At 50.0% G+C, this 23,637-nt stretch overlaps 1 protein-coding gene across 1 annotated transcript in view; it reads left to right on the top strand.

Moving 5' to 3' along the window:
* CMTR1 (cap methyltransferase 1) overlaps nt 1-23,637 on the top strand; it is a 2,036,190-nt gene that overhangs the window by 1,016,477 nt on the left and 996,076 nt on the right. The window contains exon 16 of the mRNA XM_069608763.1: nt 6,116-6,184. Coding sequence (XP_069464864.1) covers nt 6,116-6,184 — 69 coding nt within the window. The remainder of the gene's footprint in view (nt 1-6,115; nt 6,185-23,637) is intronic.

The following is a 23,637-nucleotide window of genomic DNA, read 5'->3' as shown; positions in this document are numbered from 1 at the left end:
TCTGAGGAGTGTTCTTATTTTAAGATTCCTTTAATTTCTCAGTTTCTGAAAGGGCTCACTAATGTGTTCCCACCGACACCTTTCCAGGTGCCGGGTTGGGATATGAACCTGGTTCTAAAATTCCTAATGGGTGCTCCATTTGAGCCTTTACATTCTTGTCCTTTGAGACTTTTGACCTTTAAAACTGTATTTTTAGTTGCGGTTACTTCCGCTCGCAGAGTGGGTGAGTTGCAGGCACTATCTGCTAAGCCACCCTTCACGGTGTTTCATAAGGACAGGGTTGTCCTTAGGGTGCGTCCTTCTTTTCTTCCGAAAGTTGTCGGAATTTCATTTAAGCCAGAAGGTCACTCTTCCGGCGTTCTATCTTCCTCCACGTCCTGGGAAGGAAGAGGAGAGGCTCCATAGGTTGGATCCTAGGAGAGCTTTAAGTTTCTACATCTCACACATGTCCTAGGTCAGAGTGGATGATCAGCTCTTTGTAGGATACGCTGGAAGGCGTTTGGGACAAGCTGTTACTAAGCAGACTTTGTCTGGATGGATTATCTTGACAATTTCTGAATGTTACCGCTTGCCAGGTAAGGACCCTGCGGTAGGCTTACGGGCCCATTCTACTAGGGGTGTGGCTGCGTCTACTGCTCTGCAGAGGGGTGTTCCCATTCGCAACATTTGTGAAGCAGCCACATGGGCCTCTGTCCATACTTTTGTAAGTCACTACTCCCTGGATTCTATCCATGGGCAGGATTTGGCCTTTGGCAAGGCGGTCCTCTATTCTGCAATTTAATTGGGCATTTGTTAGGGAGAATTCTCATTCTTTGGCTAATTTCCCTTACCTATAGAGTCCCCCAGCAGCTTTGCTGGATTTGAAGGGTTTGTTTCATTTTTTCTGCTAAGAGTGAGACTCTTTTTCCCACTTTTAGGCATTTTTGCTATGTGTGTTCTAGGCTATTTTTGTGTTTAATGTCTATGGGATCTTTTCTCTCAGCCATAGGAACCATCTTTATTCACATGTGTTACACAGCACCCTCAGTGCAGTGACACGGGTGTCGTAGCGACCCCCAAACATAGACTCCATACCCTGGGACTGACTACTGTCTCCCAGGGCATTTAAAGTCCCCATTGACTTTACTAGTCAAATCTTATGAACTTAACCAGTACAAACCATCTTACTATGGAGGTACTGGAAAGGGTTAAAAGTTTTTCCCTTGGGTTCATTTTCGAGGGGGTACCTTAAAGTCCCTCTCTAAAGTTTCTGGCTGGTGGCAGTGGTTACTACCATTAATGTTCGACCGCGAATATTTTCCTATGGGATTTTCCCATTGTTCGAGGGTACCACTTCTACTGACAGCCTCTAACATACCGCCGGGTTAGTTTATTATTAACTTTACTCCGGTCCGTTTTATTTGCCAGAACTTTAATATAAATTCTTTCTCGTGTCTTACTCTTAAACCAGGTCAGGGATCCTTTGTTCGCTATTTTGGCGTGCTTCTGCCAAGAAGCCCTCCTTTCGGCGCCTCTGAGTCTGGGGTAGGTCGGTTGTTTGGGTGGGGGAGTAGAACCCCATGGACAGAGTTGCCGCAGCAACTCAGGTCGCACTCTAACCTGATAGGCTGGAGGGTCTTCCGCCAAGAAGACCACTCCACTGTGTGAGTGACAGCTAGGCTGTGTGAATGGGTCTCTTTCTGCATAAAAGCAGGGTCCTGAGGACTGGAAGAGCAAGACGTCACCACTGGAACTACTGAACCGAATGGGAGAGAAGCCACAGACCTCTTCAGCACCTACACCACCGGTGAAGCCCTGCCGGATCGTCTCACCACTTTTCTTCCACACGACGAGAGGAGATCTTCATCGAAAGAGCCTTCCTCCCTTGAGCTGGTGGGCACAACCAGTTCACCCATCGCTTCCTCGGACCTGCCTTGGTCGAATCGATAGTGCTCAGCACTTGGAGACCGGATAGCCAGGCAGCTATCGACCTGGACCGCGATTAAAAGGAGCGTACCTTTTTAAACTTCGTTTGGCAGCGCCGCAGCTGCTTTCATCCCTGGGTAGTGCAGTGACTCGAACCTTCCTCCACGACGAGAGCCTCTCTTCCTCTGCCAGACCCTCGAACTGCAGGAACTACCAGGAACAACCGCCACTGCAGGAGCCACTTCTTCACGTTTAAGGTACATTGTTCCGCCAGGCCACCCTTTCCCTGTGGTAGCCATAAAGGTGTTTTAAATCCTTTAGCTGCTCGTTGGGTTGGCCGCCATTTCTCCTAACATTGTCTTTTGCATCGTATCTACCTTTTCAACATTTGTTTACCAAAGACTTTACTGCAGCTACAAGAAAATGTTTGCTCCTAAGCTCTTGGTCCTGTACCACTGACTCTGGCTCAGGCCTTTTGACTCTGGCGATTTGTTAGATTTGCTCTCACTAGATTGATTTTCAATGAGAAATATGTTGATGCAACTGCATCTTCTAAACCCCTCTTCCTTCCTACTGTTTTGATTTGCGGAGTGCCATTTTGCTCCGTTTTCATTTACGTATCTCTTTGCTATAATACCACTGTGCATTACTTGTTCACAAAACTTCAGGGAAGTGTTGCTAGGGGGTGCCTGAAGATATTTCTGTTTAACTTGTACTTTCCCTCCCTTTCGTTAAATTGCTAGAGTGCCATTTGTAGTTGGTTTTCACTGTGCCGTTTTGCTCAGTTTTCACTCTACCGCAAACTTGTCTACAATTGAATAGGGAGTTGTGTATATCTTTTTCGTGACTTAATTTAACTTGCTTGATAATTGTGATAAATGTGTTTGATTAGAGGTGTATAAAATAAATATATATTTACTTTTTAAGTACAAAGCTTTGGTCCATGTTTCCTTGTTCCATAGCCTGGTAGGCCTAATGTGTAAACCCTAAATACTGCTTATCTCCCTCTTGAGATAAGTCTGACAGCTTAGCCACAGCTACCAACTAAATCTTTGTGGTACAGACGGATACCAAAGGGGATTTATTGCTCTCACCTGTAGTCCTAATCTTGTGTAGTGGTCCCAGAGGGAACTGCACGGGATTCTGCCTAACAGCATTCTAAAACTCTACATTATTTTCCCACCTCCATACGTTGGTACTGCTTTGGGAGTCTCATAGATGTGGAATACGTCGGAGGAAGCAATCCCTTCGAAGAACAAGTTACTTTCTTACCTGGTAACGTTCTTTCGATGGGATGTTCCGATGAAGTATTCCACATCGTACCCTTCCAGCCTGCCCCGCTACAGAATTTCTTATGCGATTGCAGCTTACGTTTCTGCAAGGCTTTCTGTAGTCATACTGGCAGAAGATTGGTGCCACACGTTCTGGGAAAAAACTACAACTGAGGCTATGGGCGTCGTGCGTCCTAATTATAACATCCGGTGACGTCGGCTCGACGGTGGCCCTCGAAGACAGCGTATCAACGTCATTGACGCAGGAGGCAGACGCCGAAAATGTTCTGAATCAGCACAGTTGTGGTGATTCCCGGTCATAGATGTGGAATACGTCATCAGAACATCCCTTCGAAAGAACATTACCAGGTACGAAAGTAACTTGTTCGTCTGTAAGTTAGAAACTGTGCTATTGGACACCGGAAAAGTTGTGTCTGAGAGTTAGAAACGGGTACAATAGAGCAACGGGGAAATGTTGGGAAAAGTACAATACAAGCAACGAATGGCCATGGGTAGAGAGAAACTGGTAGCAAGGGCCGGGCTCAACCGGAAGCGTCCACCAGACGCGGACGGGGGGGGACTTATACCTAAGAAGCCCCACACAGCGTAGAAGAACCTGTGGTGTGGTGAATACACGGATCGCCTTTACGATAACTCCTTGCATTTATGCAAATAAAGCTGCTGTGGCATTAAGATTTCCAACTTTTAAATTGTGTTTGGTTTGTTATTTCCATGAATGCATCACTGCGGGTGGGAGGGCGAGGGGGCATGAATGGGGCAGGCCGAACAGGGGCAAGGTGTGGGAGGAGGGGGAGGCGCGGCAATGGGATGCCCTCGCTAAGGGCAAAGGCAGTCTTTTAGCGCAGGCAGGTACAGTACAAGGCAAAAAGGCAAAGGCAGTCTTTGAGCGCAGGCAGGAGTCAGAAAACAACAATTATCACGGAACGAGTAGTCCAAGAGGAATGCTACTTTAATCGGAAGCAACGAGTGCTGAGTTCACTGGCATCTTATGTGAACAGATGAGGCGGGGCCCACCGCGCCAAGTAGCTGATGTGAACACACGACCACCTGAAGATGTTCAGTGTGCTGCGTTCTGACTCCGCCTCGCAGAAAGGAGCGCGGCCATAGTCCGTCTCCAGGGCAACCGCCAATGCTGGGAAAACTGAGCAGCCAAGCGCTTCACGTGTCTGGAGACGAGGCCCGAGAACTGGAACGGCACTTTGGAATCATGACACTGACTGTCCCGGGATTCCTCTTAAATCTACATCGCCCGAGTTTGCCAGTACCCTGCCTGTGAAAGTTTGTGTTTGGTGGCCAGCACCGGTTGGCTGGCACACAGAATGAATGGCGGATTTGATTCCTGCTGTAGTTACTCTCTACCCTCCAGTTTAGCATCACCAGGAACTTTGTCAACTGCTGGGATTGCTGTAACCAAGAGACGACTGACTTGAGGATGACTGTAGAAGCTCTGCACCAGCAACTTTTAGACTCTGAAATTCTGATGGTGAATCTCTGCCCCTCTACTGGCAGAAAGGACCGTGCAATTTCACTTGATTCGGAGGGTGATGGGGGCAAGGGGCAACTTGATCCTTTCATTAGGAGCTGATTTTGTTGCTCTTCACTTCTTAGGACTCATCTATACTGCTTGACCTCTGGGCCCGCCCACCACGTAAGAGGATAACATTGGTCATTATTTCCTGTGGCCCCACAGACATAACATTGGGATTTGGAGTGCGGGGATGTAATTGTCTTTCTAGGGCCTGTCTGTCATTCGAAACTTTCAGTTGGATTTCTCTAACTATTTAGTAATACTATAGTCCTTCAGACCTCGTTCTGTATTTGTTTACATATTCTACAGTTATTTTCAATGTGTGCTTACCTGTATATATTGTAGTTACTTCCAGTGCTCAATTTTATTGAACAAAGAATATATTTTTACACATAGCTTGGCCTTCCCTTACTATGTGACAGTCAATCCAGTACAGTCATTCTGAAAGGTTGCTTTGACTGCTAATGGGATTCTACAGCTTGGAAGTAAGCACCCTTTGTAAGCCAGATACAGGGCCTCATTATGAGTTGGGCAGTGCGGGTTAAATGAGGTGGTATTACTGTAATTTAAGCTATGAGCTGGAAGTAAATCTGCCCAATTTCGGCAGAATTCTGTCAAAATCCCCCATTGAGTCGAATGGTCTCAAATAAATGAGGACTAACACCGCCTACCGTCACTTGTAATCTGGCGATAATACCGCCGGACCAAGTGGGGATAATGGTAATACCGTTTGGTGGTATACCACCATACTCGTAATGAGGCCTATAGTGTTATATCTTCACCTGAGAAGAACCTATCCAGTGTAATATACCCTAAACTCCAAACCAATGAAGTCAACAATCTTTCCAAAACGTAAGTGAAATGGACGTGTAACCCATTTCCTCTGCCGCTCCCCGGAATAAATGTCAAGGCACTACTGCCCTTTTAAAAGTACACATCAAATCCCTCCACCTCTCAGCCAAGTACCTCGCTCTGGGGACTCAAGGATTTCGCCAAACCTAGAGCAGAACCCTTCCTTCCCAGTGGCATAGCTACCTTGCACACTGCTTTCTGGTCCTGTCGTCCCTGTCAACATAATTTTCAGCACCATACCAGACTGTCTGGATGGGTTGTCCCACTCTCCTTGTAATTCAGGGTACAGTAAACAACTTAGCGGAACCCTTTATCTTTTTTGCAGACACCATCCACAGCTACGACTTTGTAAGGCAACAGTTGTTTTGGTTTGTTAACTGTTTACATATTGTGAGTTGATTTGTATCCAAGTTAAATATCATGTCTTCACTAAATTAATGTATTTGTTATGTTCTAATGCGCATGCCTCTGATGGTAGGCATCTGATAATGTGCTGCATTGCCAGTTCTGTGAAAGAATCCATGCCCATCTGTTTCAGATCCCAGACCAGGTTCGAGTTGCCCCCCATTCCTCTGACGCGAAGTACAAATTCTTTCAGCTGATTCAGGTAAGGGGGTCTTTGTTAAACTTGGAAATTGTTAATATAGAGTGTGTTTGTTTTATTTTCAAACTTAAAGCGAGTGACATTTTGGTTTATGGAATTTTACTTTGTTGCACCCACTTTCTTGTGTATGCTCAAAATAAATGTTTTTACTGTTGCTGAAAAATTGGATCCTGAGTACAGGGGTCTGATTTGTTCTTTCTAACTAAGAGAAAAACAGGCAATGGGAAAGCCTGTTGGTATGGTTATTTAAATGTAGGAGTACAATTAATTTTGATAACTGAGGTTTGTGAATCTTCAAATGCCTTAGACTCCATCTAGTGGCTAGTTTGAAATATTACACTTTGTGGTTTCAAAATGGAAAAAGGTGCATCGACACTATCCGTGCACTACGTGGGCTGGCAAGCGCGCATGATCCCTTCCTCTGCCATCGGCTGTCCAGTGCAAGCGAAGTAGAAAACAAATAACTCACCGTCATTTCGCCTTTTTCCAATACTGAAAATGGCACTGTTCAACATGGAAGAAGCGGAGGTTGAGCTGCAACATTGACGCTGTAAGATAGTGCCAGCTGCAAACGAAGCGCACGTTAGGGCAAATGGTTCAAGGGCATAAATGTTGATATGATATGATACGTTATTTATAACGTGCTTAATACCCAGTGGTTTCTAAGCGCGGACCCTGGGATCGAAACTGTGTTGCTGTGTGTCGACTTGCTTCCAAGGCGAGTATGTTGCCGCTGAGCTATCCTCCCTATAACACCTCTAAACCCCATTCTTACATTACTTCATGCTGCACTAGCTTCCCGGAACACCCATGGAGAACACTCTGCTTAAGTTTTGCCCATAGTGCAAAACGAAGTTCCCTTGAAAGGACGGACACACACACACACTCAGACACACTCACTCTCTCTGTGAGTAATAATTGCTTTCAAATACATTGGGGCAGAATTCCCTTTTGGGGGTTCTGCAGTCTCATTTTATGGGACCCACACTCTTTTTTCTTTTTCCCCTGTTTATTTAATATATTTTGGTGGTCAGTGGGACTTGCAGTGAAGTCCCCCCTAACACTGCATCTTTTAAAAAAAAATCTTACTTGAGGTATACATTATTGGGTCGCCCGTAAGGCTCCCAGAACAGCCTTCCAATGTTTGTCCTAGGGTCAGCCTACATTGGTTTTAAGGTGCAGCCTGATGGCAGCTAATATTTAGTCTTGTCTTCACCAGGGGTGCAAGCAGATTTGCAGCATTAGTAGCACAATGTACCTCAATGGTAGCCATTGGGATCCTAAGGTTTTCTTAAGTCCTACTCTGTCATTTTGTTTTAGGGGCTTTCTTTTTTAAGGAAAATCATGAGGCCCAACTCGATTGGCTGGTCCTTAAAACCTTTGTTTTAAATCCCTTAAATGAGCGAAGGGCTATATAGAGGAAACCCTGTTCCTGATCTCGGTGCTACTGGTCCTTTTAAAGGCGACCCGTCTGCTTGCCTGCTTGAGGACTTCGTACTATTTCCTGCTATTGCTTATTTTTTATGCAGATGTAGTGGTCTGGTTTGGGGTTTGGCTGCTGAGTGTCCTTCCCGAGGATTCATGGTCCTGCGGCCAGGCCTTGCATACTGGGACTGTTTTCTGGGCTGTTTTATAGCATTTTACTATAACCACAAAAGTGATGGGTGGAAGGTTTTGAATGAATCTGAACCACTGGCATTGTTCTGGGCAACCTTCCACACCACCGTTTTTTAGCTAGTCTGCACCATTTCAAAAGGCGTCCAGCATATGGTACTGCCAAGAATGGTGGCAGCCCAGCCCGATCTGCTATGCCAGATCCCTCCTGTCTGCGTGGAGCATTTGAGCCGGAGGCCTGCCTGTAGAGGAGTCCCCTCCAGCGACGGGTTCGATGAAAAAGGTAAGCAAGAAACATTTATTTTTTTGTAAATGCGTGTGCAAGGATGTTGCATGTTCATCATGATTGTTTGTATGTTTGTTTATTTTGTTTATATATTTAGTATGGCGCGAAAAACCCAGAGGTAACAGGGCGCAACAGAGAGCAGGAAGGTAGGATTACATAAACACTTAGTTTCAGGATAAGGCACACATGAAGAAGCTTAGCATTACATTGCGAGGAATGTGCATATATACATATATGCATATAGTTAATAAATTGCTTACATATTTACATGTTTAGTGCTGTGCATAGCGACAATTCGGTTGAACTTAGATATTTACATATTTAATGCTGAATAAAGGCATGGGCGGGTGAGATGGCAGGGTTAGTCATGGGGATCATTGGACCGCAACCAGGTGAGGGTGTTTCGCCCGAAGTTGTAGTAGGATTGGTCTGTCCTAATGTTGAGTGGGAGGGCGTTCCAATGTGTGGCTGCCAGGACAGGGAAGCTACTGCCGCCGGTTTTCTTTTGTCTGAAATTGGGTACCTGCAGACAGTAAGAGTTAATTGATCTGGTGGGGCGGGTGGAGGTTTTTTCTTTATTCTGGATGCGAGATAGGGGGGGGCTGTGTTGTTTAAGCATTTGAAAGTGAGTGATGCCGTTTTGAGAGAGATGCGGTCAGTGATTTTGAGCCATTTGTGTTCTCTATTTTTGTTGATGTGTTCCTTGGAGGGTAGGTTAAGGGCTGTTCGAGAGTGTTATTTTGTAGTGTCTGTAGTTTGTTGGTTATGTATTTGTTGGGTCCTAGGTACATGGCATTACAATAGTCAAGTCTGGATAGTATTAGGGCATTGGCAATGATGATGCAGCTAGCTTGGGTGAGGAAGGCTCTACTTGCCCTGATTAGCTTGCATGTGTAGGCGGTAGCGGATGCTAGTGAGTTGACTTGTTTTTTTAGTGACATGGTTGCATCAAGGTGAAAGCCTAGCGTTTTCACTGTTTTGGCCACTGTGATGGTGTTGCCATCAATGTTGAAGGCCTTATAGTTGGAGCAGAGTTTCTTTAGATCCGTGTTGGATCCGAGGAGCAGGATTTCGGTTTTCTCATCATTCAGGCATAAGCCGTGTGTGCCCATCCATGCCTGAATAATGAGATATATTTTGTTTACCAAGGCCGTATCTGAATCGAAGTTGCCCGAAAGGGGTATGAGGATCTGGGTGTCATCTGCATCGTTAGTATATGAGACACCCAGTCTGTCGAACTTGTCGAATAGGGGCTTGGTAAAGATGTTGTAGAGGGTGGGAGAGACACAGGAGCCCTGGGGTACACCGCAAGTTATTTTGAGGTGGTCTGCTGAGGCTAGGGTAGAGAAGACCCTCATGGTTCGATTGTCCAAGAATGATTGGATCCAGGCTATGGCCTCTTTCGAGAAGTGGGCAGCTGAGGCTAGGTGTTCACACAGGACTGCGTGATCTACCTGGTCGAACGCTGCCGACAGGTCGAGGAGGAGTAACATGGCAGTGTTCCCTTTGTCGTTAATCTCATTGATCTGGGTTTTGAGATCAATTAGGGCTGTCTCGGTACCGTGCTGCAGCCTGAAGCCCGATTGGCGGGTGCCTAATAGTTTGTGAGTTTGAAGATATTGCTGAATTTGTAGGTATGCTACTCTGTCTATTATCTTTAACAGGAATGGCACCGTGGTGATGGGCCTGTAATTGGTGGGAATAGCAGGGTCTAGGGTTTGCTTCTTGAGGAGAGGCAGGACCCAAGATTCTTTGAGGTTGCTTGGTATGGTGTTGGAGGAGAAGGATGCGTTGATCAGCTTGGTTATAAAGGGGGCTAGGTCCCTGGCAGCATCCTTGATTATCTGGGGAGGGCAGTTATCGCCTTTGCAGTTAGATGGTTTAAGTGAGGCTATATAACTTTCTGTTTCTGGGATAGATATTTTGGTGAATCTGAAGAGATTCTGGCCTGGAGGGTTGATTGTTTTGGCGTGGTTGCTGGGAGATGCTTCATTAGTGGTGAGGGAGTCTTTTTTTAGTGCGTGCGTGCGTGTGCATACAAGGGTGTTCATATGGATTGTATAATGTTTGTGTGTGTGGTGAATGGGTGCGTGTGTCAATGGTGTGTGTGAATGAGTGAAACAATGGTATGTGAATGTGTGGGAGCTTGTGCCGATTTCGGGAGTTGGGGTAAGGGGTGGGAGCTATAGGAGAGTTGGATGGGGGTAGAGAGGGTGATATAAAATGCCATTTCTAATGGGCATCAATGATAAATGATATGTGCTGTTAGTGGCTAGAGTGGTATTTGGGTGCAACCAGTCTAGTCTTTTCCCACTGTAGCATGTCATATTTTTCTGGGGATCTATAATAAAGTAAGCATCATAAGTGTTATCACGTGGCTACACTGGCATTTGGGTGCAGCCGGTCTAGCCATTTCTTATTTTGTCATGGCATTTCTTACTGGGCATCAAGTCTAAAGCAAGCATAAGTGTTGCTACTGTCTAGACTGGCCTACATATTGCGGGCAGTTTGGACATGTTTTCTTATTGCGGCATTGCATTTGTAATGGCAACGCATTAAAATAAATAAAGCTCGTGTGTGCTGTTGGTAACTTACGTATATTGATTTTTTGTATTGGAGTTACCCTACAAAACCAATAGCAAATTGTTTGGCTTTTTACCCAATTTTTTGCAGAAAGTGTTCTGTATAATGCACCACTATAACAATTATTCAAAACATTTTTCTCAGATGAGTAAGGGGGAGGAGGGCACCCCCGAATGACCTTTGGTTGGTTTGCAGGCCCTCAGTCACTCTGGCATATTTGTTAATGTTAAAGGACATTTGTACCGCACACTATCGCCACCGGAGTGGTCCCCTGGCGCTCTGGTGGCTCTGAAAGAGGATGGGAGGTGGGGGGTTAGTGGGAAGAAGCTGGAAAAGTGCAAGAGAGCAGTGTGTGCAAGGTTGGGGCCAGAGCATTGGAACATGTATGTTTTCTTACATGTTTACTGACATTTTTGGGCAAAGACAACTTGATCAATGTTATTACATGGAGGAGGGATTACAGCGAAAGGGGGCAGGAAGTCTGTACATTTTCTGTGGACCGCTATGATGTGTGTTCTTACATAGCAGTGTGATGAATCCCAAGCTTCCATAAGGGGAGCCCCTTCCCATGATATGTTATGGCATTTATAACACGCCTATACATGTGTTTTAAGGCGCGAGAGGCCAGGGAGGTGAGGCCGCTACCCGATAGTCAACCTGGGTTACCCAGCAGGTGGATCACATGGGAGGGGAAACCCCCTGTGGGACCAGTGATGACCATATCTGGAGAACGCAGTATCTGGGACCCACCACTATGTGAGAACAACACGAGTCATCTTCCTGGTGATGGTACTTGACAGAAGAGGGCTCCAAGTACCCGAAAATGAAGAAGAGGGGTCTGGGACCCACTCCCATTAGAAGAAGGGAAACCAATGGACTTTTACTAAGGACCACACTTGGCAGGGAAGTCAACCAAGTGGACCCTAGCAGAAAGAGAGAGAGCAGCAGAGGTCTGGGACCTGTGAGAGACTTTACAACTGGGAAGGAAAGCCCAGGGGAAGGGAATCATTCCCTGGCCATTGTGAACTATGTTAAGAGGCCTGATGTTGTGAACTGCATTAAGAAATCTTGAAAAGGCCAGGGGAAGGGATACATCCACTCTAGCCTTAAGAGGAGTGCAGAAAGGGAGACATTCCCCCTGGCATTGGGAGCTTTGTTTTCTAAAGCATACAATCCTGCAGAAGTATTAGAAACCATCTTTTGTGTTAGTTGGAACAGTGAAATGTGCATTCTCCATTGTATCTATCATGGATTCACATGCTGTGAATATTTCCCGTCGTCAGGCTGGGAAACCTCTAACTTAATATAGTGGTTTTCCTATGTAAAAACGTTGACACCTCGAGTGTCCTATCAACGTTGTTATGGATGCTTTAGACAGCACCAATGGGACGTCCAGTATATAGCCCCGCCCCCGTGGCTTCCCTTCAGGTTTCAACCATCTTCCAAACTGTTGGGCTCACTTCATGTTCTTTTCTTTTCTTCTACGTAGCTTTCAATGTTCCTAGTCTTCTGTGCTTCTGGCTCCCTGGAGGTCGTCTTCACTCCAGAGGGTGCGTTCAGAAGAGCTGATACCTAAAAAGCAATTCACTGGTGAGGCCAGGCCTGCGTCGGATTTGGGAAAAGGCAAGGTGTTTTCAGTGGCACGGCTGGTGCTGAGTGGTGAGGGGTCGAGGGTTCCCTCCTCTCAAGGCCATTCTACGCCACAGGTGGATAAGCCAAAGGACTCAGGTTTGCGCCCGCAGAAGCCTGCAGAACAGGTTTGCAAGGAATTGGCGTCAGACAAGGAGAAGTCAGGTCTCATTTGTCATCCTCGTCGGGGAAAAGGTAGTCTTCCAAGGACAGGCGCCACTACTCTTCAGGCCATGAGTCGTCGAAGCACCAATCCAAGTCCTCGACCAAGTGCCTTCATCTCCATCTACGGATGTGTCGATGCTGAAGACAGTGTCAACGGGCCGTCCATTGTCCGCTCCGCCGGCGACGGCAAGCTCAGTGCCGGTCCTTCCGTCAACGACAGTTTTAACATCTATGGCCTTGTCCATGACCCTGCTGATGACGGCTTCGTCGATGACCGCCCCTTCGACGAGAGCTCCGGCGATGGTGGAAAAGATTAAGTCAACGGTGACGCAGGCAACAGCTGCTTTTCCATCATCTCCCAATGGTATTAGGTGGCAGTCCACGTTTTTTTACAGAGAAACCTCTTCTGGAAGGATTTAGGTTCATACTCCGGATGGAGATTCTCCAACATGAGACGTCCTCGGCCTATGAGGAGGTGGGGTGTTTGACTCAGATCTGGGGGAAGAAGAGTCGGTACAGCCGTTTCTGGATCCTTCAGTTTTGGGCCTGTAGCCTTCTCTACCATCCACATCAGGGAGTCTGGGGGTTGTGCCGCCTCAGTATCCCCTTGTCAATCCACACTCCTTGCTCTAGAAGCAAGTACTTGCTACATTGCAATCGCTCCTGGGGCAGTTGCATGCCAGGTTCCCGGTATCGCAGGCTCTGTCTGTTCAGTTGTTGCAGGACCCACCTGCCATTCCTCGTGGGAAGGATGTCTCAGAAGCCCCTCCTAGTTGAGGGCCTCATCTCAGGAGGTCGTTCCCGGTCCAGCTTCCGCCAGCGTCTCCCAGGGCGTTCCCAGGGCGTTCAGTCGTCCTCGAAGGGATCAGGAAGAAGGAGAACTGGTGGAATCTGAGCCGGACAGTGTGCCGCAGGACACGCTCTCTACGGTCTCATCCTCGCCCAGAAGAGCAGACACCTGGGATACTGACCCAGATCCGGATGGTCCGAGTTGTCCGGCCCAGCCATCTCCACCGGATGATATTGGAGCTTTTCATGCCATAATGGCTAAAGCCTGTCAGGAGTTTGGCCTCCTCCCAGAGCAGGAAAAGGACTGCTTCCCGTTTGGCCATATGGGAAGAGGAGAAAGGCGATCTTCTCGATCCCTATATTGGACCACATGTGGCAAGAGGGACTTCGGACCATGCAGCACCCGTTTATGGAACCTGCAGTCAAGGGCCGCTTGGAGAAGAAGTTCAAGACGCCAGAGGCCACTCCAAAGTGCCTGACGTCGCAGCCTACTCCGGAGTCGGTGGTTTCTGCAGCGGCGAGTAGGAAGGCGCGTACGTAGCACAAGTGTGCGACTCCCCCCAAGAATGGAGGCCGTAAATTGGATGCTTTTGGAAAGGTGGTCCTTACTGTGGTGTTCCTTACTGTGGGTTCTACTACGGTTAAGGCGGCCAACTCGTTGGCTATTATGGCGCATTACGACCGCGTGGTAGGCAACAGGCATTATCAGTTTCGGGTTCTCCCCTTTGGCATGAAGTCTGCTCCCAGGACTTTCACCTAGTGCCTCGCTCCGGTAGTGGCTTACCTCTGCAGAAACGGACACCACGTTTATACGTACCTGGACGACTGGTTGGTCAGGGGGTCAACGTGTCACCATATGTCGGGAGTCTCTCAATGCAGCTATGATTCTTTTCCAGTTTCTGGGCTTGGCAATCAACTTCAGCAAATCCTTTCTAACGCTCTCCAGAGATTTGGTGTTTCTAGGGGCTCATTTTCATATGGCGCTCAATCAGGTCAAACCTTCATAGGAAAGGCTAGAGAAGCTGTTGTCCCTGGTGGACTCATTTGTTCCGGGAACAGGGGTCACAGTCCGCTTTTACATGTCTCTTCTCTGCTCCTTGGCGTCCTGCATACTATTCATTCCGAATTGTCTTTTCATGCGGCCAGCCCAGGAGTTTCTCGCTTCCAGGTGGTCACAGATCCAGGGCTCCTGGTCCGACCAGGTGTGCATTTCCCGGTCTCTGGCAGACGGCTTTCAATGGTAGCCTCATCCCGACAAATAAAGGGCAATGCCCCTGCTGGAACTGGATTTTTGGTACACAATCGTTACCGATGCCGCACAGGCCGGATGGGGTGCTCACCGGATCCAGTTCCAGGTCAAAGGCCTGTGGTCCTCCATGGAGATTTTGCTGCATATCAACATTCTGGAATTGAGGGCAGTACACTGGGCGCTCAAATCTTTTCTTCCCCTCATCCGTGTCAAGGTGGTAAGGATACTCACTGACAACACCACAACAATGTTCTATCTACGCAAACAGGGGGGCACACATTCCCAGCCCCTGTCTCAGGACCCTCAGGTCATCTGGACTGAGCCATAGAACACAAGGTTCAGACCCTGGCTTTCTACCTACCAGGGATTCAAAACTTTCAGGCAGATGGTCTCAGCAAGGAGTCTGCTCAGATACACGAATGGCAGCTGAAAGACGATCAGGTGGCGAGGATATTCAGGAAATGGGGGACTCCCCCTCTAGACTTGTTCGCAGCCCCGAGAACAAGCAGTACCGTCGCTTTGCCAGCAGAGTTTCTCATCCGGTCTCTAGGGGGGGACGCATTCTCTTTCCCGTGGACGGGGCTGCTCGCCTACGCATTTCCTCAGTTTCCCCTGATATGGAAAGCGGTTCAGATGATTCGCAAGGTTTCATGAAAGATCATCCTGGTGGCTCTGTCCTGGCCCAGACAGACCTGGTTCTCAGACCATCTTCACCTATCGAGGAACGGCCCGCTTCACCTGGGTTCAGAGCCGGATCTTCTGAACAAGGGGATGGTGTGGCATAAGAACCCGGGCTCCCTCAACCTAGTTGCCTGGCTCCTGACCACTCTGAGTTGGGACACCTAAAGATTCCTCAAGAATGTTGCCGTATTATTGCCACGGCAAGGGCGCTGTCAACCAACGCAGCATACGCCCGTAAGTGGAGGAGGTTCTGCATCTGGTGTTCCCAGCAGCCGGACCTGCAGCCATTGCGGATTTCACCTCAGCAACTCCTTCCTTACCTTCTGCTGTTAGCGAAGGAGGGTCTGGCATTATCATCCATCAAAGTCCATTTGGCGGCCATCTCAAGGTTCACGCGGAAGCGCAACTCTACACCTATTCAGTGATAGACTGGTTAAACATTTCCTTCACAGCCTTTTCAGGACTTTTCCCCCGAAGAAGTTGTTTTCTCCGGTCTGGAGTCTCAACTTGGTGCTCGCGGCCCTCATGAAACCACTGTTTGAGCCTCAACAGCTGCCATTAAATTTCTCACATGGAATGTCATTTTTTTGGTGGCCATTACATCTTCCAGGCGGGTGTCGGAGCTGCAGGCTCTGGTCATCGACCCTCCGTACCTGCGTTTCATGAAAGACAAGGTTCTTCTTTCGACACATCCCCACTTTATTCCAAAGATTCCGTCTGATCTTCACAATACCGCTACGATACCCATACCAACTTTTTTTCCAAGGCTTCTACTCCAGCGGAGAAGGCATTGCATTCCCTGGATATCCAGAGGGCTTTTAAATACTAGCTGGACCGGACTAAGTTGTTGTTGGGGAGAATTCTCATAAATTGTTGATTTCCCTTACCTACTGACTCCCTCAGCAGCTTTGCTGGATTTCTAGGAATTATTTTTTCACCTGGTAAGAGTGAGCGCCTTTTTTCCCACTCTTACAATGTGTTTTGCTATGTGTATTTCTACTTTTGTGTGATCTTGGGCACTGGAGCCTCACCTACTCCATAGCACCATTTTATTCATGTTTGTTACACAGTACCTTCAGTGCCGGGACACAGGGTTGTCTTTGAGACTTCCTACCGACCTTATTTTCTGGGGCTGACTACTGTCCCCCAGAAAAGGTAAAGTTGCTGTTAACTTTACAATAGTCACTTTAAACCACAGACCCAGTACACCCCATCTTACATGTAATATTGGAAAGGGTTAATTCTTATCCCTTTTTGTCTGGGTCTCTTGGAGCATTGTTTCGCTCCCTTTACACTAAGACTTGGTTGGTGGCAGTGGTATCTACCCTATTTTTTATATTGCGGTTATCTTAAATAACTATGGTATTGTTTTAGGCTATTATATTAGCCTCAGACATAAACCTGCTTGACCATCTATGTTTTATTATGGTTCCGGCTGGGATTAATCGCAATTTCTTTTTGTAAATGTCTTTCTCGTGTTTTACTCTGCGCGCCAAACCAGGTTTGGTCCCTTTGTTCATCGCCTTTTCGCGGGCTTCCACACAGAAGCCCTCCTTTAGGCGCCTGAAAGTCTGGTTAGGCAGGATGTGAGGGAGTGGTTTCAGGACCCCTGCCATGGGTTCCCTTGGTAACCCAAGTCGCACTCCTGTTTGATTGGCTGGGCGACTGTCCTTGCCAGGACAGCCACCCTGCTCTGTGATTGACAGCCAGGCTGTATGAATGGGGGGGGGGGGGAACTGCATAAAAAGCAGGTCTCTGGGACTGGAAGAGCAGAGTCGCCACTGGAACGAAAGAACCAACGAGGAGCTGATGGACCAGGACCCCTACAACGACTGAACCACCCGGTGAAGACCTGCTGCAGGTCCGAATCTTCAGAATCCGACGACAGAGAAGATCCTCCAGGAAACTTCTTCCCTTGAGCTGGTGGGACCAACCAGTTCACACAAACTGCAAGCCCGGACCCCTCCTCTGGTCGAATTCGCTGTACAGAGCTACAGTGGGCCGGATAGCCAGCAAGGTCGGACCCTGCTTCGGTTTTAAGGAGCGCAACTTTTATTTGTTGCTTTGCTCTGCTGCTGGTTTCTTCCCTGGGTAGTGCAGGACCCTCGAGTCTTCCTTCTTCTGATCAGTCCGACAGTCGCTTCAGGAACCGTGAGCCTGCAGAAACTACCAGGAACCTCTGCCTCAGCTACAGCTCCCTCTCTGTTTAAAGGTACTGTGCAAATCCGGTTGTTCGTTTCGTTCAGCCGCGGTGAAAGTGTTTGAAATCTTTCTCCAATCCGAGGGCTTGTCCTTCTCTTCTCTTTGAACTAACTTTTCTACCAACCAACCTCATCCGGAAACCGTGCCACGAACTTTACTGCGAACTACGCTGAACTGTATTATCTTGAGCAAAAGACTTTTGAACCATTGACTCCGGCCCTAAGCCTTTTCTATCTGATTTTATCATTGTAGTCCCTCTTGTTCGATTGCCCGGAGTACTTACCTGTTGGTGTGATTCAATTTCTCCAGCATGAGGTCTGGCATGGATTCACATGCTCATGAATATTCCCCGTCGTCAGGCTGGGAATCCTCGGTAAAGAAAAAATCAGTATCAGTTTAGTTTCTGATCTGTCTTTCTTAGTAGTAACCAATCGCTGATCTCTAGGTCATACTGCCCCCAGCCAATGACTGCCCTCTCCCTAAGCCCAGCCCCTGGCAGCCATCTTCAGATTTGTACCGCACGCTCAAGTGTTGGGAGTCCTCGTGTTTAGCTCTTGAGTTTTTTGCTGCGTTTTCACGCTTTTTCAGGAGATTTTCTCATTTTTTCTGTTTATTCGAGCCTCAAGCTCCACCGTTTGTACTTCCGACAACGGGTATCCGTTTCGGAATTCTTCTACGCCCCACAAGGGTGAAGTTTTCGTCGCGTTTACACTTCTTGGAGGATTCCGGAAGATCTGCGGCGTACCTCAACGGACATGGCCCAGGACAAGGGAAGCTCAACGCCCGGATCAAAGCTGTTCAGGTGCTGCCCTGGATGCGGATTGCAGAACCTTTTCAAGGAGGACGAGCACTCGCGTTGTCTCTACTGTCTTCATGAGGACAAGACGCACGTGGAGAAGGACTGTGCGTTCTGCAAGAACCTTTTGGAACGGACCAAACAAGATCGTCGTTCCCGCCTCGCCGCCTGGCTGGAGAAGGGCACAACAGGTAAGAAGGAGAAGAAAAAGTCTGAGCGGGCTTCTAAGTCCTGTGAGGGCGCCCCAACGACAGGGGCCCAACAGAAGGCCAAGCACCGCGAGTCCGCGGGCACCGGGAGCGCCGAAATGTCGGGCTCTTCGGCTGCCAGGCAGGGCGCTACTTCCCTGGCATGTTCGACCACGAGCCAGCGCTCTGGTTCAGGGAAGAGGAAGTCCGAGAACCCAGGTAAGCCGCTGGAGCGGACCGGGTCGATCTCGAAGGGGGAGCGAGGCGCTGACCCTCCCCCCAAGGCGAAGGCCCAGGACGCACCTAAGGTGGTGAGGGCTTTGATCCATCTGGCAAAGGCCTCTGTCGAAGTGGTCGCTGCGACCCTGGCGAAGCCGGCTGAGACTACGCCAGTGGTAACGGCCTCTGGGCCCAGAGTATCCCTGCCACCGCGGAGGGAATCCTCTTTCCAGCCCATCGTTAAGACCCCCGTGAAGCCCCCGGCGGAAAAATAGGGGGGGTGGCGGTGGCCATTACAGACTCGGAATCAGCCTCTGAGGAGGAGCTGGTGGAAACCGAGAAGGGCCTCAACGAGAGGTCCATAGGCCTCAATGAGAGGTTCGAGAGGGTTCGATCCCAGGGGGCGGTCCCTGCTGATGTGATCGAAGATGGCGACGTAGAGGGCCCAGTGGAACGGCCATCGCGTCCGTCGCAGCCATTACCCGAGCCCCAGGATAGCTCGGCGGCCATTTTGTTGGCAATCCAATCCTTATGTACCGAGATAAGGACGAGATTACCACGGACCCCGACGGAGGATCCAGAACCGGGCCCGTCGGGAAGCCCTCCGAACAAGCGGAGGAGAGTCCACCCCGCTCCTCCCTTCGTGCCTGCGAGACCTGTGGACCCCTCGTCCACGCCGGACCCCTCGTCCACGCCGGACCCTTGAAAGGATACGGGGACGGACGTCACCCCCCCCCCCCCCCCCACGGGCTTCCCCAGCCGACGAAATTGGCTCTTTCCACGCCATGATAACCAGGGCATCCAAGCTCTTCCAGCTCTGCCCTGAAGAACAAAAAAAAGGAAGGGTTTCTGTACCAACGACGAGAGGCAGACGGTTCTCGCGGTGCCTTTGCTCGACGATATCTGGAACGAGGGGCTTGCTGTCCTCAAGAACCCTTCCACGGCACCCGCCAAGAGGGACAGGTACGAGAAGAAGTACTGAGTCCCCGACGCCGCCCCCTTGTGCCTCAGGGCCCAGCCCACGCCGGACTCTGTCGTGTTGGCAGCGGCTAAGAAGGAGGCAGCGGGTGCGGCAGCTTCAACTTCCACTTCCCCGCCAGACAGCGAGGGCAAGAAGTTGGACTCCATGGGACGACGAGTCATCTCATCGGCGGCGACGACGATTAAGGCGGCCAATTCCTTAGCGATCGTGGCCCGCTACGACAGGGAGCTCTGGTTCAAGATAGCTCCCCTGCTAGACTTCCTACCTGACGAAAAGAGGGCGGAGGCCCTAGAAATTCTGCAGGAAGGCGAGGTGGCATCGGATCACGCCATAACGGTGGCAACGGACATTGCCGATACCGGATTTCGCCAACTGGGCAACGGAGTTTGCCTCAGACGACAAGGATGTCTCAAGGCGACAGACTTTCGCCAGGACGTCCAGACCAGAGTGTTGGACATGCCGTTCGATGGCAACAACCTCTTTGGTGAGGCGGTGGACGAGTCTCTACAGGTCATCAAGACCGACTCGGAGAGGGCCCGGGCCCTAGGGGTGCTTCAACAGCGACGGCCCTTTCAGAGCTCCGGAGGTAGACAGGGTGCCTCCAAAGGTTCCAGCGGTGGCTCCTCCACTTACCGCCAGGCGGCCCGCTCCTCTTCCCAGGAGGCCTACAGAGGTCGTGGCAAGCAAGGGGGTTCCCGCCGTCGTCGCCAAGGAGGCCAAGGCGGCAAGGCCGCCTCCAAGCAAGACTGACCCGGCCGTGTTGTCGGGCCCCCACCGAAGCACCCCAGTGAGAGGCCGGCTGACGAAGTTCGTCAGCGTGTGGGAGTCCATCTCCACCGACCGTTGGGTGTTGGACACCATGGCCAACGGGCACTCGCTGAAATTCCAAAAGAAGTGCCCTTGCATTCCTCCCGTGGCCAGGAAGGAAAATCATGTCCCTCAACTGCTGTTGGAGGTAAGGGCGATGCTCAAGAAAGGTGCCATCGAGCTCGTCCCCAGAAGGCTCCAGGGCTCCGGAGTGTACTCAAGGTACTTCCTCGTCAGGAAGAAGACAGGCGGTTGGCGCTCCATCCTGGACCTGCGTCGCTTAAACAAGTACATCAAGGCGCAGAAATTCAGGATGGTCACCCTCCAGTACGTGCTGGATCAGCTGAAGGAAGGAGACTACCTATCGTCTTTGGACCTGGAGGATGCTTATTTCCACATCCCTATTCTAAAAAGGCACAGGAAGTTCCTCAGGTTCGTGGTTCAGGGGCGCCACTACCAATTCAGAGCCCTACCGTTCAGATTAAAGTCGGCACCCAGGGTTTTCACCAAGTGCCTGGCACCAGTGGTGGCGTGGCTGCGCCTGCAGGGGATCCCCGTTTACCCCTACCTGGACGACTGGCTAATCAGGGCAAGGACAAGGGAACTCGCTGTCGAACACACGGCAAGGACCGTCCGGTTGCTCACAGAGCTGGGGTTCGCCATCAACTACCCAAATCCCACCTGGTTCCATCGCAAATAGCACTGTTTCTGGGAGCGAAGCTCGATACAGTGGGACAATTGGCCTCCCTTTCAGAGGAGAGGACCAAGACCATCCTGGGCAAGGTGCGGCGCCTGCTAGCCACGGACGTGGCCAGGGTGAGGTCCATCAAGTCCCTCCTCGGGATGATGTCCTCATGCATCTATCTTGTACCCCTTTGCAGACTTCAGATGCATCCGCTACAGGAGTTCCTCGACGCCCGCTGCCTTCAGGCGAGGGGCTGTTTCGAGGACAGGATCCCTCTCGACGATGAGTTCCGTTGGGCGTTCCTATGGTGGGGCATCCGTGCTCACCTCACGACAGGCACGGACTTTCAAATCCCGGCGTTTCAGGAGACGGTGACGACGGACGCCTCTCTGGAGGGTTGAGGGCCCACACAGGAGACCTCCACGCAAGAGGCCTTTGGCTCCCGGAGGAGAGGTCTCTCCACATCAACATTCTGGAGCTCCGAGCAGTGTTCTGGGCTCTCAAGGCGTTCCTTCCGTCCCTCAAGGGCAAAGTGGTGAGGATCTTCACCGACAACACCACCACGATGTTCTGTATACGGAAGCAAGGAGGCACCAGACCCCCAGCCCTATCCAAGGAGGCCCAGGATCTGTGGCACTGGGCCGTCGCCCAGGGATGTTTCTGGTTCCCTTCCACCTGGCAGGAATAAAAAACACCATTGCCGACTCACTCAGCAGGGAGCTACGCTCGTGCCACGAGTGGGAACTGCGCCAGGATCAAGTGGATCGACTCTTCCAACGATGGGGCAAACCCCAGATCGACCTGTTTGCGACGGCGACAAACTCCAAGTGCCAGAGGTTCGCCAGCAGGTTCCCACAGCCGAGGAGCATGGGCGATGCTTTCTCGTTCCCTTGGGACGGCCTGTTTCTATACGCGTTCCCTCCGTTGCCGTTGCTGCTCCGCCTCATCAACCAGCTCAAGAAGTCCAGGTGCAGGATGATCCTCGTCGCACCGGCGTGGCCGAGACAGATCTGGTTCCCGGACCTTCTGGACTTGTCAACGTCCCCACCATTCAAGCTGCCGGCGGACGCGGATCTTCTCTCCAGAGAAGGAGGCACCATTCTACACCACGACCCACAGTCGCTGAACTTGCAGGCCTTGCTCCAGCAGCAGTAGAGTTTGGAGGGTACGATATCCCGGCTGATTGCAGATAGGTTCTTGCAAAGGCCAGGGCGTCCTTAACTCTCAAGTGTTACGATCATAAATGGAAGAGGTTCTCTGTCTGGTGCTGTGCACAGAAGATTAACCCTCTGCGGGTTACGGCCCCTCAAGTGCTGCCGTACCTACTGTCGCTGGCCAAAGCTGGACTGGCTCACGCCTCCATAAAAATACATCTGGCTGCAATCTCCTGATATACCAGGACTACGGGACGGGCGTCCTTGTGGTCTCATCTCCTGGTGAAGGAATTTATGAAGGGACTATTCCAATCATTCCCGCCGGTGAAGGCTCCTGCCCTGGCATGGGAGCTTAATGTGGTACTGACCAGGCTCATGGGAGCCCCATTCGAGCCTATGCATTCGGCGCCTTTGAAGTTCCTGTCATGGAAGACTGCGTTCCTCGTGGCCATCACCTCTGCACAACGAGTGGGAGAGATTCAGGCCCTATCTTGCCAGCCTCCATACTTGACTTTCCATGACACGAGGGTGGTGCTGAGGCGCACCACTCCTTCATGCCCAAGGTGCCGTCAGACTTCCACCTCAACAAGCCCTTGGTGTTACCAGTTTTCTTTGCACTCGCTGGATGTAGCTAGAGCGCTGAAGTTCTACATGGACCGCACAAAGAGTTTTCGGAAGACGTCACAACTGTTTGTGAATTTTGGGTCTGTGAATCAAGGGAAGGCTCTCTCGAAGACCTCCATTTCCAGATGGCTCTCCGGCTGCATCATGCACTGTCACCGGTTGTCAAACCGACCGCTGCCCGGCCGTCCGAGAGCCCATTCGACCAGAGCGATCGCTGCTACCACGGCGTTCCTGTCTGGTGTGCCCCTACTGGACATCTGCAGGGCTGCTACGTGGAGGTCGACGCACACCTTCACAAGATTCTACTGCGTCGATCGGGACTCCAGGGAGGAGTCCAGGGTCGGCCAAGCAGTGCTGCGCAACCTGTTCGCTTAAGGTGAGCCTGGTGAGGTGGTAAGAGATGCTTAATGTTGAGTTGTTGTATTGCTTAATGTTGAGCCTGTTGCCACCTCCCGTGGTTGTGCATGTGTATACTGCTATGTATTCTTTTATTCATGAGCGTGTGAATCCATGCCAGACCCTGTTAGGCAGAAACCTGTGCAGTTCCCTCTGGAACCACTTCAAAAGATTTAAGACTACAGGTGTTGGCAGTAAACCCACTTGGTAGAAGTCTGTACCACACAGATTCACTGTGGTAGCTGTGGCTGAGCAGTCAGACTTCCCTCAAGAAGAGTTAGACAGTATACAGAGGATACACAATAGGTACAGAGGCACAATGGTACAAGCAAACACTGACCAGAGCTAGGTGTAAAAGTATATACTTATTTATTTTAAAGGCACACTCATAAATTACACTAGCACAG

This window comes from Ambystoma mexicanum, chromosome 4q, assembly GCF_040938575.1.
Source record: "Ambystoma mexicanum isolate Mex_15411 chromosome 4q, UKY_AmexF1_1, whole genome shotgun sequence".
Taxonomy (NCBI): Eukaryota; Metazoa; Chordata; class Amphibia; order Caudata; family Ambystomatidae; genus Ambystoma; species Ambystoma mexicanum.
Note: the sequence above shows the minus strand (reverse complement) of the source record. Positions and strands in the feature narration are given on the sequence as shown.